Raw genomic sequence first — 18,213 nt, 5'->3', positions numbered from 1 at the left:
ATAAATATATGATTTAGCAAAATAATGATTCTGTGCATAAACAGCATTATAATTATAAATCTTACTATGTAAATTTAATAGTGTGACACATTTTCACAATTTGAAAACTTGTAGGATTTTTCCCTTTGCTTACTTTCCATGAAAATAATTTTTTAAAAGTGTTCATTTTAATCAGCTGAAAGTATGCAATAACCTTTCTCCATTTTCTCCTCAAATTAAAATGGCATCAGATACAGACACACACATACACAAACACATATAATATATATAGTATGTATACTATATATTTATACATTTTATTTATAATATATTTAAATAGATAAGTATATGGAATATATGTATATATATTTTATATATAATAAATATACATTTATTTTTATGTGTAATAAATATACATATAATTATAAAATCTGTCTACACACCATATATATATAAATATATATAAATATAAATATATATATATATATATTTATACTCAAATGCACATACCCACAAATACATTGCAAATTGGGATACAACTGGATATAATTATTCTGGTCAGGCAATTTTATCTCCAGTTATCTAACCTATAGAAATACTCTTAGCAATACAAAGAGACAATTGTACAAAAAATATTATTTACAGCAGTCTCTATGAAATGTTTTTATATAAAAGTTTAAAGACATTTATATAAACACATAAAGGTGCTCAGTTTAAAAAATAAAAGAAATAAGCACACTATAATCACAATTTAAATAATTAAAAATATAATAGTAAAATAGGCTTATGTTAATTTCCTCAAAATATACCCTATTGTTTTCCTATGTCTTTCATAACAACCATGGAAAAGGTGATTTAAAGCAACAAAAATTTATTTTCACCATACTGGAGGCTACAAGTCCTAACTAAGGGTGTCAGCAGACCCATGCTGCCTCCAAATGCTCCATGAAACAATTCTCCTTTGTCTCTTTCTAGCTTCTGGTGGCTCCTGGCAATCCTTGACATTCCTTGGCTTATAGGTGCATTTTTCCAATATCTACTTCCATTTCACATGGCTTTTCTCCCTGCCTGTCTCTGTGTGTGGTTCCTTCCTTTTATAAAGATATTAGTTATTTGACCCTGGGCCAAGCTTAATTCAGCAGGACTACATGTTAACTAATTGCTTCTGTAAAACTGTATTTCCAAATTAGGTCACATTCTGTGACTCCAAGTAGAGACAAATTTTTGGAAAATATTATTTAACCTATTACATATACACAACAATATGGTAATTAAAAATGTGTATTCCTGTTGTTGCTTTTAATATATTAGTAATTTTAGTTTATCTTGTGAAGATTTTGATGCTTGTTATGTATGTTTAGTTGTTCTTCCTATTTTTCAGGGTTTTAGGCATTTTCCTCATTCTTTTTAATTTCTCATCTAACTAGTTTTCTTCTTGCTTCATTTGACAGTTAAACTCTAGTAAATAAAAGTATAATACATTTATCATATTTTAATATATTGTTATTATATGTATGTACATACAATTATGTGATTATATATAATTAAATGTAATAATTTTATATATAAAAATATATAATGTGTATACAACATATAATCATGTATATTCATTGGATTCTGCCCCTGAAATTAATATGTTGAAGCTCTAACCCCCTATGTGAATGAATTTGGAGATAGGTTCTTGCATGGGTCAATTAAATTTAAATAAGGTCATAAGGATGGGGCCCTAATTCATTAGGACCGGTGTCCTTATAAGAAGAGGAAAAGACACCAAAGATCTCTTTCTCACTGTGCATAGGGAGGATATACTACCTGAGGACAAAATGAGAAGGCAGCTGTCTACAAGCCAGAAAGAGAGGCTTCAGTAGAAACTAACCTTGATGACACCTTGATCTTGGATGCCTAGCCTCCAAAAACTGTGAGAAAATAATGTCATTGTTGAAGCTACTCATTCTGTGGAATTTTGTTATGGCAGTCTGAGCTACTGCATTTTTCATGGAATTACGGCTGTTTCCTAGGTAACCATATGATTATTCTATATTTTCTTATCATTACTCAATAAGTAAACATAACCTTTCTAATATACAATAAGTTATTTCTACAGTAAGTTTAATATAACCAATTTTCAAATATTAAACACTCACAATCTATCCTCATGTACATGAAAACTCAAGAGAAATCTTTTCTTTAAAATTAAGAAAACGTAAGGGCATTTTTAGAAAATTATTACTTAACCAACTTCAATATCTACCACTGCATTTGAAACAAATATGTAGTCAGACAGCATGCTTCTCATACTTAAAAGCGTAAGTATATACATTTAAGGTGATAAATAATTGATATAGTTGATCACTTAAGATAGTAGAAAATTAACATTGCAAGTATTTTAAAGAATCTTTAAGGTATTTAATGAAAAGCATTATTAACGTCATATAGCTCTAAATAACAACAACAAAAACCCTGAGAGACAAAGTTTGAATAAAAATAGTCTTTGAAAATTGTAACATTCCCTAAAGCAGAAAAAAGCAAATATTTAGGCCCTTTTCTAAATTCAGGTAGATTTTATTTTTCATTCATTTATTATTTACTTTTTAAATCCATTTTCTATAACAGAAAAATACTATCTTGAAAATTCATCCAATTAGAGAAAATTATGACATGCTAATTAATGAACTGTGGCTACTAAGTTCGTGAAACATGAGCTCATATTGAACATTGCATGCCACTAATTTCTTTGTCTCTAAACTAGCAAAGTGACACTTGACTATTCCTTTAGCCTTAAAAAACACTCTAAGCTTCCATATACATCCAGAAGTTCATAAATAAAATATCATTTAAATGATACTCTTTTTAAAATCATTCTGCTAAGTTCCATTTTACCTAGTTAAAAATGTCAGAAATAAATTCATTTGAGATATACAAAGTTAAACTTTTAAAACTATAAGTTGTCTTTTCATAAATAGCAAACATAAGCATGTCTGAAGTTTAACTTGTTTACTTCACAAGTATAATTTATTTCACATTGAAAACATTCTTCAGCAATCTAACAGATTAGGTTGATACTAAAGACTAATTGCTGGCAACAAAACTGTAAACCATTGAGTTTCCAAAGTTGTTTCCCTATAAAACCTTCAAAACCCATATTGTTCCTAATAGAATTCTATGTTGAGCTTCATTTCTTAAAGAATAAGTTTAGGTAAAGAGAATATCTGGCCACTCCCCTCAGTGAATCACAGTAAATACTATGTTCTTTAGCTCTTCTATTAGGGGATAAGCTATAGGACCTTTTCTTTGTAATGTTAACCTAAGGAAAATCTCATCTATTTCTACTTTTTTTTGTGGCAAATAATTAAGAAATTATATGCTAACTAAGATGTAGGAAATATACGATAGGGACAAAGTAAATTTTATAGCTCATCAGTCAATTTGTGTGTGGTAAAGTGGAGTGGAGAAGGTGAAATTTATATTTGCATATCATATTTGCATGAACAAAATGTCAACATCTAATAGTCCTCTGCATCTGTGGATGAAGCAAACTGTGAATCAGAAATATTTCAAGAAACAAAAAAAATCAATACAATGATAAAAATAATGTAAATAAAAGCAATAGAGTATAATAATTATATGCATAGCATTTATATGGCATTAAATTTATAAATACTCTACAGATGATTTAAAGTATACGGAAGAATGTGCACAAGTTATATGCAAATGCTATGCCATGTTATATAAGAGATTTTAACGTCTGCAGATATTGGTATCCTCAGAAGTCCTGAAACCAATTCTGAAGGAGACCCATGAGGGACTGTGCATATACACCCACACCCATTGACCTTTATTCCCACACAGGTTTGTTAAGAAAAACGAAGAGTGAACTTGGGTTACATGAATCCAATTGGTTACCCCTAATTTTCTCCATTTTCTCTTCTTCACTTATAATTGCTGAATTAAAACAAGTAATAATTTTCATAAAATTAGTATCACCTTATTTTTCACAGATACTTTTTAATGTTATCATTACAAATACTCTGTTGGAACATACATATTATCAAATGTTTCATATTATCAAAGGTGTACATTTTTCAAGATAGAGTTGAGATGATAGACTTTCATGAAGATTATAAAATTAACAATAACTTGTTAGACATGGATGAATATTAACTTGTTAATTTAAATTGAACAGAGATAAAGGGAAGCAAGCTCAGTAACTTCTGTTATCTATCATTTTTAATAGAGAGCTATAATAAAAAGATAAATGCAGCCTAACTTATGTCTAGATATTTAATAAATGAGATTGATTCAATATTTAGCAATTATCTTAATATAATAATTTATATATTTATTAAAAATATTAAAGACTTTTGTTGCAGACCTCTGTTGCGAATTGTTCTGGAATGCAGTTTATTCTCAAATTGACATTATCATTTAACTCATTTGGACATCTTCCTGAACCAGAAGGATTTGTAGTTGTACGAGTAGTAGCTGGAGTTGAAGTAGAATCACTAATTTCTGGAGGAGGAAAAAACTCAATAATATAAAACATGACATTAAATTAATTTTCTCAGGCTTTCAGGCAGTACGTGCCTTTTGAAAAAATACATGAATTTATATATAATAAAAAATTAAATTTAGCATTTAAAAAGACCCACAAATTCAAGCCCTAGTCACCAAAAGGAAAAGATCCAATCAGGCTTTAAAAATTTGTATTGTAGAATCCTATTGACTGTTTCTTCAGAAATACAAAATATATTAACAAAAGGACTTGGTGTAGATTCAAAAGGTAACAAAATATTTATTCATACTGAATTTACAATTTGTGTTTTGTAGCTGAATAAACAAGATGAAGCAATATTGAGTTCAGAAAGGGTATAGAGAAGGTGGGAAGAAATTAGAGAAGAAAACAATAGGTGGAAATAGGTACTTGCAAGAAAATAATTTGACAGGTATAGTAGGGAAAGCTGGAATGGTAGATACCAACTCCATATAAATAACATTCCAGCAATCAGATATCATTTAAATCTATTGCTTCATAATACAGTAAGCTCTCGGTTTTTGGAAGAAGGTAAAACAAAAGACTGTCAACAGCAATAGGAAATGCTAACTATAGTTGGTCTAGAAGATAATGTATAACAGCCTTTGCAATTCTGACTTGCTCAAGAGAATACTGAAAAAAGAGATTCAGTGTTTCATATATACCAACTCTAAATTAGAATTAAAATATTCAGAGAAAGATAATTAAACTATTCAAGTCATTTTTTCACCTTTTCTCTACTTTCCTTTCTCATACGACCTTTCTCTACTTAAAATAAAATCTAGCCACAACAAAGAATATTTGCTAAAATCCTCATTCCCTTTGCAAGTGTGTGAAGGCCAGAGTAAAAACCCAGTTTTTCCCGCTAATGAGGAGACTCTCACTGGCAACAGCAGGCATTATTCCACCTTACATTAACAGCTCGATCCCTTTGCCTCTTTGCTCTTGGTCAAGTAGCTAGGGAAGGCAATTAGTGTTCAAGCACATGCATTCCTTAATTACAAGGCTCTTCGTTGAAATAACTGGAATATAATGAATAGAAAAAGTTGGAGTAATTGTGTAGCTTACCCTAGATTTTTCTATGAGTGTTTCATCTCACATAGATTATGTTTTAAAACTAACTATTGTAGGGTGGCGTACTCCTAACTTCATAATAATGTAGACATGGTTTTAATGTACTACTTACCATCAACAGCAGGTGTCTTAGTTGCTAAAACAACAATTAGGGCAATAGCAATTATAGTAACTATGACAAAGAGGACGATCAGAGAGATTTCTAATCCACTAAATTTTCTTCTTGCCATCTAAAAAACAGAAAAGAATATGTGTTTAAATGTGAAATATGTAACCATAATAAATCGTCATCAATTATTATGTAATTATATGCATTTTTACTACGTACAATGCAGAGTTGCAGACACTTATGTAATATCCTGAATTAATTACCCACTCAATAATATCTTAAGCACATACTTAATAATCTGAAACATAGGCTGATATAAAATGTAAGCAACACATGCAATTTCAAGTAAAAGGAATGAATTACTGATGCACCTTAAAGTAATGCATTCAGATGAAAATATAGATTGGAAAAAGGTATCTCCAAGTAGGTGTGCCTTGCCTTCTCATTTAGAGCATTTTGCAAGGCAAGGACTTCCACTTTCACTGTTTCTCAATTTTCACAACAATTCTATGAAGGAAATCGTTATTCAAATTTTACTGATTAAGAACTTCAAGCTAAAGAGATAATACGTTATATTTCAAAGTTAAAAACTTCAATTTCTTTTCTTGAACACTCATCTCTCTGATTCCAACATTACTTTCCACAACAATATTGTTGAAAAAAACATATATATATAGATAATAGAATAGTATAAGTATATATTTGGGAGTTGCTACTTTATTTAAAAATCCTTTGAATTATCACCAAATTCCTCCATCAAACAGCAGTAAATGAACTATACAAAACTTTCACATCAAAAATATATATTTATTATTAGATGACATTATACTTCTGAGGTAGCATATAGAAGATACCCAAATGTAGACTAGAAAGAACACATCTCCAATAATTATCAGAAAACAAATTTGTTTATTTTAATTTTGACCACACATATCTTATTTTTTTATAGTGTATTCCATGATTTTTACGTAAATCTTAATTCAAAGACAAACTTAGAATTTCTACAGTAAACACTTTAATAAATTGCTGGGTTTAAAATCAAAATTTTTTTTTTTTTTTTTTTGGTCTCACAATGGTTTCTGTTCTGTGACTTTGTCAGTTTAGGTACCCAGTTTTCCCAACCTAAAAACCTCTTTTCCTTCTTCCATATGTTTTCCAACATTCAATTATTCAATAAGTCCTATCAACTTCATCTTCAAAGTATTATTAGAATTATACCTTCATTTTCTCCCCAGCACCACAGCATAATTTTTAGAAAATGTGTTGCCTTCATACCTGCTGTTCAATTTCAATTCCTCTCCATCTACTCTTCTAGGTGAATTCTAATTTATACTCATTTGAAATGCCATGGTGAGTTTCTTTTTACTCTGAGACAGAGTTAATCTAGCCTTTCTCCATTTACCATACATATTAAACGTCCATTGCAATTATTTATGTGTATGTCAATTTCCTCAATCAGATTGTTACATTCTTATTAGCAAGAATCATAAAAGAAGTCAGATACTAATATTAAATAAGCAAAAAGTTAATTTTTAGTATAGCTTATAAATGAATATCTGCAAATTAGCATTCATTCTTAGCATATAATTTTCCATTACAGATATGTAAGCTGTTTATTGCATAAGAAATCATCAAAGAAAATGAATGTAAAGTAAACTTAAAGCAACAGGTAATATATAAAGCTGTTCAAAAAATGAAGCCCAGTTGCTTGACGTTATGTTGAGAAACGACAAAGTCACATTTAGTGTTCAATTTTAAATAAGTGTAAATCTCTTTTCTCTTTGATAACAGAAACCTTAAAAAATCCATTTTGACCTGAAACAAACTCTCCTTTGTCTAGAAAAATCCAAACAAAATTTAAAACAATTACTTAAAATTACTGTGATCCAAAATATGATCCTTGTAATTTTGGATTACAGTAATTTTAAGTAACTCCTCTTGAAAATTATATATTGATACTCTGAATAATTATTATGAAGATGAATAATACCTTATTGTATAATAACCTGATGAATTATCTTTAAAAGATAAGCTAGGAAAAATAAATGTTTCATAAATGTAGCATTCTACTCTCTATAGATTATCTTAAAATGTATTTAACGATACTTTATTAGAATATTCATCTATTTTTCAAAATCTTAATCAATACTGATTTTTCTTTCATATAGAGTCATTAAACAAAACTTGCTATGATTCCACCTAAGACTTTCAAAAGTTACAATGAATAGTTGGGCCAAAAAGAAATCCTATATTTAAAAATAATTAGAAATATATTTTCCTGTTTTAGTACAAGGTACTACATATTTTAAATGGCAATTTAAAATGTATGATATTGCTATTTTAACCTAGTGCAGATAGATGAGAATATTGCTAATGCAAATTAAGAAAAAAGGTGAATTATAATTTATATTTAAATAAGTGGGAAACATGAAAATAGCAAAAAGCATATGAGCCATAGACTTACCTTATTTCATAAGCTGTTGTGTTTGCTATGTTGTACCAGAGTTGGATAAGGCTGCCAAAATAATGATCAAGGAAAGTTGCTTAGGTATATACTGACCGACTCATAAAATTTTATTGCAGCCTCACCGCCCTATCAGTGTTTAATAATTTCTGCTCAACATGCGATTGTTAAAAGCCTTAACCTTGAAAGTAGTTTACACAAATGTTTCTCTCTGGGAATCTAAGTTAATTAGTAATTGTACTACCATGTAGTCTTTGATTTCTCAAAGCTGTGAACTATTAATAGCTTATGAACATAAAATTAGTTATTTCTATATTTTTTTCTTTTCAAAACTATATTTCTTTGATACTTGGATGTTGTTTTAGTAACTATTATGTTTCATTGAGTGCAATTTAGATTCTCACTAGAAAGTAGAAACATAAAGAATCTGTAAAAAAATTTCAGGATATAACAATTAGAAGATAGGATTTTATAAAAATGAATGATTAAATAAAAATTATTCCCTGTGTCTTGTTTTCGAACTTAAGGTTGAAAAGTTGGTAAATCCTTAAGTATAAAACATTACTGTGCAGATCAGTAATTTAAAGATGAAATCAACATTTTATTTATTTATTTACCATACATAGCATTCATTAAATTATAGAAAAAATCATTTTGTGAACCCTTCTGATTTCATATAGTAAAATTTGTAAAATTAATTACACGACTGGTTTAAGCTAGCATAATGTTGAAAGGCAATGGATTTGATATAAGAGATTTGGGTATAAACACTGGCTGTACAATGTTCATCTAAGAAACTGTGGGCAAAATATCTACCTATAAAATCACTAAGAGAAGTATATGAGCTAATATTGCTCATTATTTTTATTTTAGATCTACTATCAAAAAGAGAGCCCAATTTGACTCTGAAATTGTTAGAGTCTCAGCTCTGCATGCAATTTGGGCACTACATTTTCAACAAAAATATATATTAAAATAATTTGCTTGAATAAAGTAGAAGAATTAGTTTTTGAAGCAAACAATCTGAGTCTAAAAAGAAAATTTTTAAAAATTATGCATGGATTTCTATAAGATTCAGTAGCTATATAAGGGAAAACTTTCAGTATATAAAATCAATTATATAGCAAGAAGTTTAGAATCATTCCAGGATGAAGTTAATGGGAAGAAGTAAGTCCAATGTAAACATATGACTAAAAACTTTTCAGTGATTTACTCTCTCTTCATGTGCCACATTATTATATATGTCTAAAATCTCACGAAATCTACCCCAGGTTCCTAGAATCAACAGGCAAGCAAAGCAAGGTCACAGGATATAAGGTGAACATACAAAGGCCAATCATGATCTTCCATGATAGAAATGAACAATTGAAAACTGACACTAAAATATAGATGAAGACAGAGATATAAGTTGATAGATAACTATATCATCAATTAGAGTAGCACTAAAAATGTTGATGTAAAAGCTATGGATTTTAAAAATGGAGAGATATACCATATTCGTAAACTGCAAAACTTGGTATTAAGCTGCCAATTTGCCACTATTAGATCTACATATAAAATATAATCTGAATCAAAACTACCAGAAGTAAATATGAACAAGCTGACTGTAAATTTTGTATACCAACTTGTATAACAGCTATACTGATAATTTCCCCAAAATGGAAACAACCGGCATGTCTGTAAACTCTGGCATATCCATATCATAGCAAACTACTCAGCAATGAAAAGTTATAAACTACTGATTTAAATCTTATATTTCAGATCAATTGTTTTCCCTGTAATTTTAGTCCTCTGATAGATTCAAGAGAAATCGTTAATCAATAGCTGGTCTGTCTTTTTATTTCTTCCTTTAAAAGTGAGAATAAATATTCTTTTTACTTCTCACATCTTTGAACTGAAATAACAAGCCTCCGTCAAGTTTTAATTAGTCTGCCTTTACAAGTTCCTTAATGTATAGAAATATTTTTTTTTCAAGTTTTTCATATACTTTTTACTTGGGAAAATTTCCAACATATATGAATAGAGAGAATATTACAATGAGGCCCAAAGTACCTATCTTTCAGATCCACAGTCATCAACACATGGCCAATTTTGTTTTAGTCTCTGATTCCCCACTGTACCCTAACTTTGGATCATTTTGAAGCAATCCTCAATCATTATATCACCATATTCTCTTTGTTAAGTAAGGGTCACTTTCATATGGAAACCCAGCAAAGATTGTACAAAAATAATAAAATATTAGCAATCAGAATCCAACATCATTTTAAGAATATTAAATCACTCAATAGCAAAAAACAAATAATCCAATTTTAAAATGGGCAAAAGATCTCAATAGGAAATATTTTAAGTAACAGCTATTCTCTCCAGTTAAAAATTGTGTGATTTTAAATTTGCGCAGCTTCTATTTCAAGTCCTTACCTCCCTGTCTGGTGCGACAAATTGTCCTTTGTGATAAAAAAATACTTCTGCCACCCTGGTGCTCTGGTTTCATCAGTGAACCTCAATCAACAGAATAAGGTGTTGAAAAATTGCTTAGAAGGTAAATTCACACAAAAATCACAAAATAAACATACTCAATTACAAGCATAAGGAAGTTACATACAGTGTTTTAAAAAGGCTTTTTAACTTAAAGCATATCACTTTTACTTAAAAGCAAATATGAATTCTTAAAATGTCAATTATTAACATAAAATTGTCCAAAATCTTTAAAACTCTATGAGCAAAATGATCCCCAAATTGAGTTGGAGGTTCAGTAGGCAGGGTAAGTTGTGAACACCGAAAGTGAATCATAACTGGTGATTGACATGTAGTGTAATTATAACAGATTAATGTTCAACTACTATCTTTATGGAGTGTGATTTACTTTGTCTTTGAAATGTGCATGTCTAAATTATTTAAAACATATGATAGTTAAATTAGTTAAATGATGGCAATCAAATATGCACTTTAGGTTAAAAGGTATATGATTTCATGTACTAATTTCATATGTTACTTGCCACCAGGATATAACAAAAAAGACAAAAATCAAATTTTCACAGTGATAATGCAGAGATATTTCAAAATATTAAATAATAAAAAATGATCTGTTTCTTGTTGCTAGAGAAGATGTGGAGAAATAGGAACACTTTTTCACTGTTGGTGGGAGTATAAATTGGTTCAGCCATTGTGGAAGACAGTGTGGCGATTACTCAAGGATCTAGATCTAGAAATATCATTTGACCCAGCAATCCCATTACTGGGAATATATCCAAAGAATTATAAATGTTTCTATTATAAAGACACATGCACACATATGTTTGTGGCAGCACTGTTCACAATAGCAAAGAGTTGGAATGAACCCAAATGCCCATCAATGATAGACTGGTTAAAGAAAATGTGACACGTGTACCTCGTGGAATACTATGCAGCCAATAAAAATGATGAGTTCATGTCCTTTGTGAGGACATGGATGAAGCTGGAAACCATCATTCTCAGCAAACTAACATAAGAACAGAAAACCGAACACTTCATATTCTCATTCATAAGTGGAAGTTAAACAGTGAGAAAACATGAACACAGGGAGAGGAACATCGCACAGCCAGCCTATTGGGGGCTGGGAAGATAGGGGAGGGATAGCATTAGGAGAAATACCTAACGTAGATTACGGGGTGATGGATGCAGCCAACCACCATGGCACATGTGTTCCCCACATGTACCCTGCGTGTTCCACACATGTACCCCAGAACTTAAAGTACAATAAATAAAAATAATAATAAATGTTCTGTTTCTTTTAGAGGTCTGTGAAAAAAACTAGAATGCAAACAGCCACATGGCAAGAGAAGTAATGGAAGAAGGCTCTAAGAGTTGTGGGATTTGCTTGAGTTCTTTCTTCTAGATGACAGAAGCAGATGGAGTAGAATACAAATTTAAAAAGGGAAACCAAGGATCATGTCTGGGTCATAACAAGTATTGGATACAAAAATTTTAGAATAAGAAGGAGAAGATAAAGTCAGTAGCGAGACACCAGCACCATTAGAAGGACCAAAAGATGGAGAGTTATGTGAAGAGCTTCCAGAAAATAGGACATATACAAGTGCTGAGTATTCCAGTCTTATGCACAGATGCATATATAAATGAATAATAGCACACATGCTAATAACAGAACAGAAGACTTTTTAGATATAACCCTAGATGTAACAATTCTTACAAGTTTCATGCCCAAATTTCCAGATATCTTCAGCAGTCTAAAGTAGAACTCTACCATCTCCATGGAGACCATTATTTACTATGTCTCTATTTCAATTGATATCTCTACTTCTCCCCAAGCTACATGTGCTCATGACTTTTAATTCCTTTTTGTTAAGCATTATATGTTGCCACTTAATTCTTCAAGTTTCCTTCCTCAATGTCTCATATGTAACCCTTTCTATTCACTTTATTGCTACTGGTATAACATAACTTCAAACCTACATTATTGTAATTGTTTCCTAAGTGGTCTCCCAAACTCCATTTATTTAACTTTTCTCTTTTCCCGAAATTCAATTCACCTACCTCTCCAGTAAAATAATTCAACTCGTTATATTCCCAGTGCAGTGTTCCAATGATACCTAATGCCTAGAGGTAGAGAACCAAACTTCTTAATCTTACCTTTAAAACCCTATAATTTTCATACCTGTCGTTTCATCTCCCCTGCTTTTCCCTTCATAACAACGTGTTTCACACTTGCAGACTAGTACTGTCTTAGCTTGTCTCATATTAAAGCTATCCATGATTGCTTCAATTGGTCATGTGAGACTGGAAACACAGAGAAAGCCAAGACAATGCTTTCCTTGCCTTTACTTAAATCACAATGCTTTTCAGGATGTTTTGTATGGAGCAGAATACAGCAGTGACTGCCACTTGTTTATCCATATCAATCCTCCCTTTTCAAAGTTCATCAGTTAAAGTCTATAAGGAACACAATTGTGGTAAAACAAGGAAGGGCAGGGTCTCTAAGTAACAGGAAGCTGGAAGAGGGTTATCGGATTTAGACTTTTGCTGTGTGACTATGGAGCAAGGAAGGCTAGCTTTGGATTGAATAACGTCCAAAAGCAAGAGCAATTCAGTAACACAGTTGCCAGGTACCATAATGTTTATTCAGGATGTTGGAGGAACAAAATCATGCTGGGGATATCATTCTAATAAAACAGCAACACACACAAAACTCAATTTTTGCAGCTACAATATGGCCTTATTAAAAACATTATTTATTATAATCTGAACATTAACGGAGCTAATTTTTCTTTCTTTATTTTCTTTTCTTTTTTTTTTGAGACAAAGTTTTGCTCTTGTTGGCCCAGACTGGAGTGCAAGCAATTCTCCTGCCTCAATCTCCCAAGTAGCTGGGATTACAGACATGCACCACCACGCCTAGCTAATTTTGTATTTTTAGTAGAGATGGACTTTCTCTATGTTGGTCAGGCTGGTCTTGAACCCCTGACCTCAAGTGATCTGCTTGCCTCAGCCTCCCAAAGTGCTGGGATTACAGGCCTGAGCCACTGTTCCCCGCCTTTTCTTTCTTTTAGCAATAAAACCACCTAAATGGGGGACCGTAGTGGCTCCGGCCAGATGTCCTGGCGCTTGAGGAAGCAAGGCCATGAGTTCAAGGCCAACCTGAGCAAGGTTACAAGCTCTCATTGATTAGCCAAAGCCACCTAAATTTAATAGGGTATGTGGCTATCCAGACTATGTTGTTAAACCCTCCATGCTGCTAATTTTGTGTATGTAGCTAAATTCTAGTCAATGGGATGAAACCAGATTTCATGCATGTAACTTCCATAGTACATTTTTTTAAAAAAGAAACATTTTTCTCTCCCCCATCCTTTACTTACTTCTATGGACCAAACATACATGTATTTCTGTAAGTCAGCTTTGACCATGTATTTCCCAGGAGATAGCAGAATAAAAAGTTAGAAGGCTCATAAGATTCCAAGACAACCATGTGGAACACGGCTACCTGTCTACCCTGTATCTTTCACCTTCTTCTGAATAGTAAATGAAAAAGAAATAATCTAACTTATTTTAGTCACTGACTATTTGAATCTTTTCTTTAGAGTGGCATGTTTTATTTTCATCTAATAGCATATGACAAGATATTGGCCATTGAATTATGAATTCTAACAATAAAATGTTGAGTATGTCTTCTATAGATCTGGCAGTTCTTAGTTGGATTATGTACATTATCTATTACCTTCTTTGGCCTTCCATTATGTAATTTGCCAAGTATTTTTATAAATTTGGAAACTATTTGCATAGATACACTGCATAAATATGTAACACTAAGAAAAAATAATAAAACCCCAAAACCTTAAAAGGACTAACGATATCATTATAGGTAACTGTAAAATGAAAAGAAGTCTCAGTCATGCTTTGCTGTTGGATTACAAAGGTTTGATTTGTTTTGTCAAATCTGCACTTACTGGGTGCGAGTCTCAATTTATTAAACTCTGTATAAAAAATTGGAAAATTGTTCAATTAAAATAAGACAATAAGTCATAGTGAAGACATTTGATGTTGTTAATAAGCTTATGTGATGTTTTCAGAATATTCAAGACAAAGGTTACAGTATGAGCATTGTAATTACTTTCCCCAGAATATGCAAATATCTGTAGGTACAATATGAAGTCAGATTAATAGTTGGGTTTCATTTTAGGTTTGGAATGCAGTATTTAAATTATATTAAAAGAAATCTTGGCTGAGAGAGGTGACTCACACCTGTAATCTGAGAACTTTAAGAGGCTGAAGTGGGTGGATCACTTGAGGTCAGGAGTTCGAGATCAGACTAGTCAACATGGTGAAACCCTCTCTCTATTAAAAGTACCAAAATTAGCAGGGAATGAATGGTGGCAGGCACCTGTAATCCCAGCTACTCAGGAAGCTGAGGCAGGAGAATCACTTGAACCCAGGAAGCAGATGTTACAGTGAACTGAGATCGTGCCGCTACACTCCAGCCTGCGAACAACAAAGCGAGACTGTCTCAATAAAATTAAAAAAAATAAAAAAATAAAGAAATCCTAATTGAGAAAAAACTTGATGTCACATGTCACCCATAATACATGTACCTAATGAATTGTTTCACTCTTACCCACGAAAAGATCCCAGAAACATCTAATGTGCTTTGGATAGGCACTAGGTTCCTGGCACAAAAATGGAACCTCACCACATCAAGACATGCTTTAATGGGAATAATACAACAACATCTTTCATTAATACAAGATTGTTAAGAATTTCTACTTTTTTGATAGATTAATTTGGCTTTTCAAAAAATATATTTATGCTTGAGAAAGTCTAGATTCTGTCTTCTGCACAAAATTTTGAAAGCTGGAAAAGTCATAAGGCTGCCAGGTTTATAAGAAAATGGTTGAATACTCTGCAAAGATAAAACTTTTCCGAAACCCATCTGGCAGTTGAAGTTACAGGAAAACTATTAACTGGAAATCTAAGTATATCAAGAAGAACTCAGAGAGTTTCAGGATATCAGCTCTTGTGTACTTGAAGCAGATGGAAACCAATGCCATGCACGCCAGTAAGGAGAATGCTGCTGAAATCTGTAATGAATTGCTAAAGGCTGAGTGTGGGCAATCATGAGAGTGTGGAAACTCAGGGAGCCAAAGGCACAGGGGCATTTGCACCCATTCACGAGTTCTCATGCATAGAACTGCAGACTGGGTGGAGAGTTCTGAGAAGCCTTCCCTTGTGAGACGGTTTTCGGGGAAAAGAATGACTGCTACTGGAAGAGAAGCACAATATTCCCCCTGTTCCCCACAGAGGAAAGGCCTTAGGGTGCTGGGAGCGGGTAACAAACCTGCTGTCTTTTAGACACAGCTGAAGACCTGAGGCTAGGGGAATAAAACAGAAACAAACAAAAAAACAAGTACACAAACACACACAAAAAAACCTCTCTTAGAGAATGGACAGAAATGTGTTTTACACCTGGGCAGAATTACTGAGAAGACCACACCATCCAGACCCAGGAACACAGCACCTGGTAAAATGGAGGCCAAACTTGAACAGAGAACAACACCCCTATCAAACCAGGTAAGGAGCACTGAGAAACAGAAAACAACAAGCCACTGTTAGGGGAATGGTTAAGGGCATGGAAAGAGATCTTCTGTGAGGCACAGAGAAAAATATATGACCTAAAGCCAAGAGTCAGCAGATACCGAGTAAAACAGTCTGAATCCAACCATCCTTATAGCCACCCCTGCTTCAAACTTAAGGTAATTCTAGAGATATTTGAAGCTTGTGGTTCATTTAAGGCACTCACAGCAACAACAAAATCCAATCCCAGTTTAGCTCCTAGCTAGATTGACACAACATTTCACAATAAAGGCCTAGCAAAGGCAAAAATGTAACAATTTCCAGGCATAGATATAATACTGTTTACCTCAGGCTCCACTATTCTACAAAAGACAGTTTAATTTTACTATTAGATTTATATTAATTTTTCAACAATGCTAAATAATGTATGCCAATGAAAACATGGCTGGAATATGATCCTCCTTTATTTACCTTGAGAAAACATATTTGTAATGACATATTAGCTGATTAAAATGCATTGAGGCAGCCGGGCACAGTGGCTCAAGCCTGTAATCCCAGCACTTTAGGAGGCCGAGGCGGGTGGATCACGAGGTCACAAGATCGAGACCATCCTGGTCAAGATGGTGAAACCCCGTCTCTACTAAAAATACAAAAAATTAGCTAGGCATGGTGGTGCGTGCCTGTAGTCCCAGCTACTCAGGAAGCTGAGGCGGGAGAATTGCCTGCACCCAGGAGGCGGAGGTTGCGGTGAGCCGAGATGGCGCCATTGCACTCCAGCCTGGGTAACAAGAGCGAAACTCCATCTCAAAAAATAAATAAATAAATAAATAAATAAATAAATAAATAAATAAAATGCATTGAGGCATATTTTTGGTGATGCAACGAGATATGTACATTCTATGAAGTTTTAATGCCAGAATTTATACTACAGGAGATATACATGAATCCATGCTTATTTATGGATATATGTAGCTATTAAAATTCTTCATGTAAACTATTTTTGCTTAAGACAATAAAAAATTCCTATGTATATAAAATTAAAATAAAAAATAAAGTGCTGGGCACGGTGGCTCACACCTGTAATCCCAGCACTTTGGGAGGCTGAGGTGGGCAGATCACCTGAGGTCAGGAGCTGAAGACCATCCTGTAGAACATGGAAAACCCTGACTTTACTAAAAATACAAAAATTAGTTGGGCATGGTGGCATGTGCTTGTAAGCCCATATACTGGGGAGGCTGAGGCAGAATTACTTGAACCCAGGAGGTGGAGGTTACAGTGAGCCAAGATTGCACCACTGCACTCCAGCGTGAGCATGAAGAGCAAAACTCTGTCTCAAAAAATAGATAAATAATAAATAAATAAATAACATAAAAAATAAAACAACACGGGTCAAATTGCTGGTCGCATTAAAATTCAGAATTTCGAACCTGAACTAAATATAAACTTTTAAATGTTTTTTTTAAAAACTTGTTAATATGATCTACCAATTTCTGCCTAAATTATTTAGAAAAACATATTAAGAAAATGGATAATTATTCCTAATACATAAATGCTAAGTAACTAATATTGGGATTCAGATTGTATTGCTATTTACTAAAAAATCAATGTTGCTTTGAGAATCAAATTCTATCTAAAATTATCACAGTAAAAGCACTATTTTTGATTATCATCTTAGAAATGAGACCTTTGACCCATATTTATTTACTAATTTTTTCTTTTTTTTTTTTTTTTTGAGACGGAGTTTTGCTCTTGTTACCCAGGCTGGAGTGCAATGGCGGGATCTTGGCTCACCGCAACCTCCACCTCCTGGGTTCAAGCAATTCTCCCGCCTTAGCCTCCTGAGTAGCTGGGATTACAGGCACGCGCCACCATGCCCAGCTAATTTTTTATATTTTTAGTAGAGACGGGGTTTCACCATGTTGACCAAGATGGTTTCGATCTCTTGACCTCATGATCCACCCGCCTCAGCCTCCCAAAATGCTGGGACTACAGGCTTGA

At 32.6% G+C, this 18,213-nt stretch overlaps 1 protein-coding gene across 1 annotated transcript in view; it reads right to left on the bottom strand.

Annotated features, from left to right (window-relative positions):
- Positions 1 to 8,221, bottom strand: part of SI (sucrase-isomaltase) — a 93,469-nt gene extending 85,248 nt beyond the window's left edge. Inside the window, exons 1-3 of the mRNA XM_035278127.3 lie at positions 8,158 to 8,221; positions 5,697 to 5,814; positions 4,352 to 4,488 (exon numbers count right to left, since the gene is read on the bottom strand). Of these exons, the coding sequence (XP_035134018.2) occupies positions 4,352 to 4,488; positions 5,697 to 5,814 (255 nt within the window). The 5' untranslated portion in view covers positions 8,158 to 8,221. The remainder of the gene's footprint in view (positions 1 to 4,351; positions 4,489 to 5,696; positions 5,815 to 8,157) is intronic.
- Between the last annotated feature and the right edge of the window lie 9,992 nt (positions 8,222 to 18,213).

This window comes from Callithrix jacchus, chromosome 17 (assembly GCF_049354715.1).
Source record: "Callithrix jacchus isolate 240 chromosome 17, calJac240_pri, whole genome shotgun sequence".
Lineage (NCBI taxonomy): Eukaryota > Metazoa > Chordata > Mammalia > Primates > Cebidae > Callithrix > Callithrix jacchus.
The sequence above is the reverse complement of the archived record's forward strand: the minus strand, read 5'-3'. Positions and strand labels throughout refer to the sequence as shown.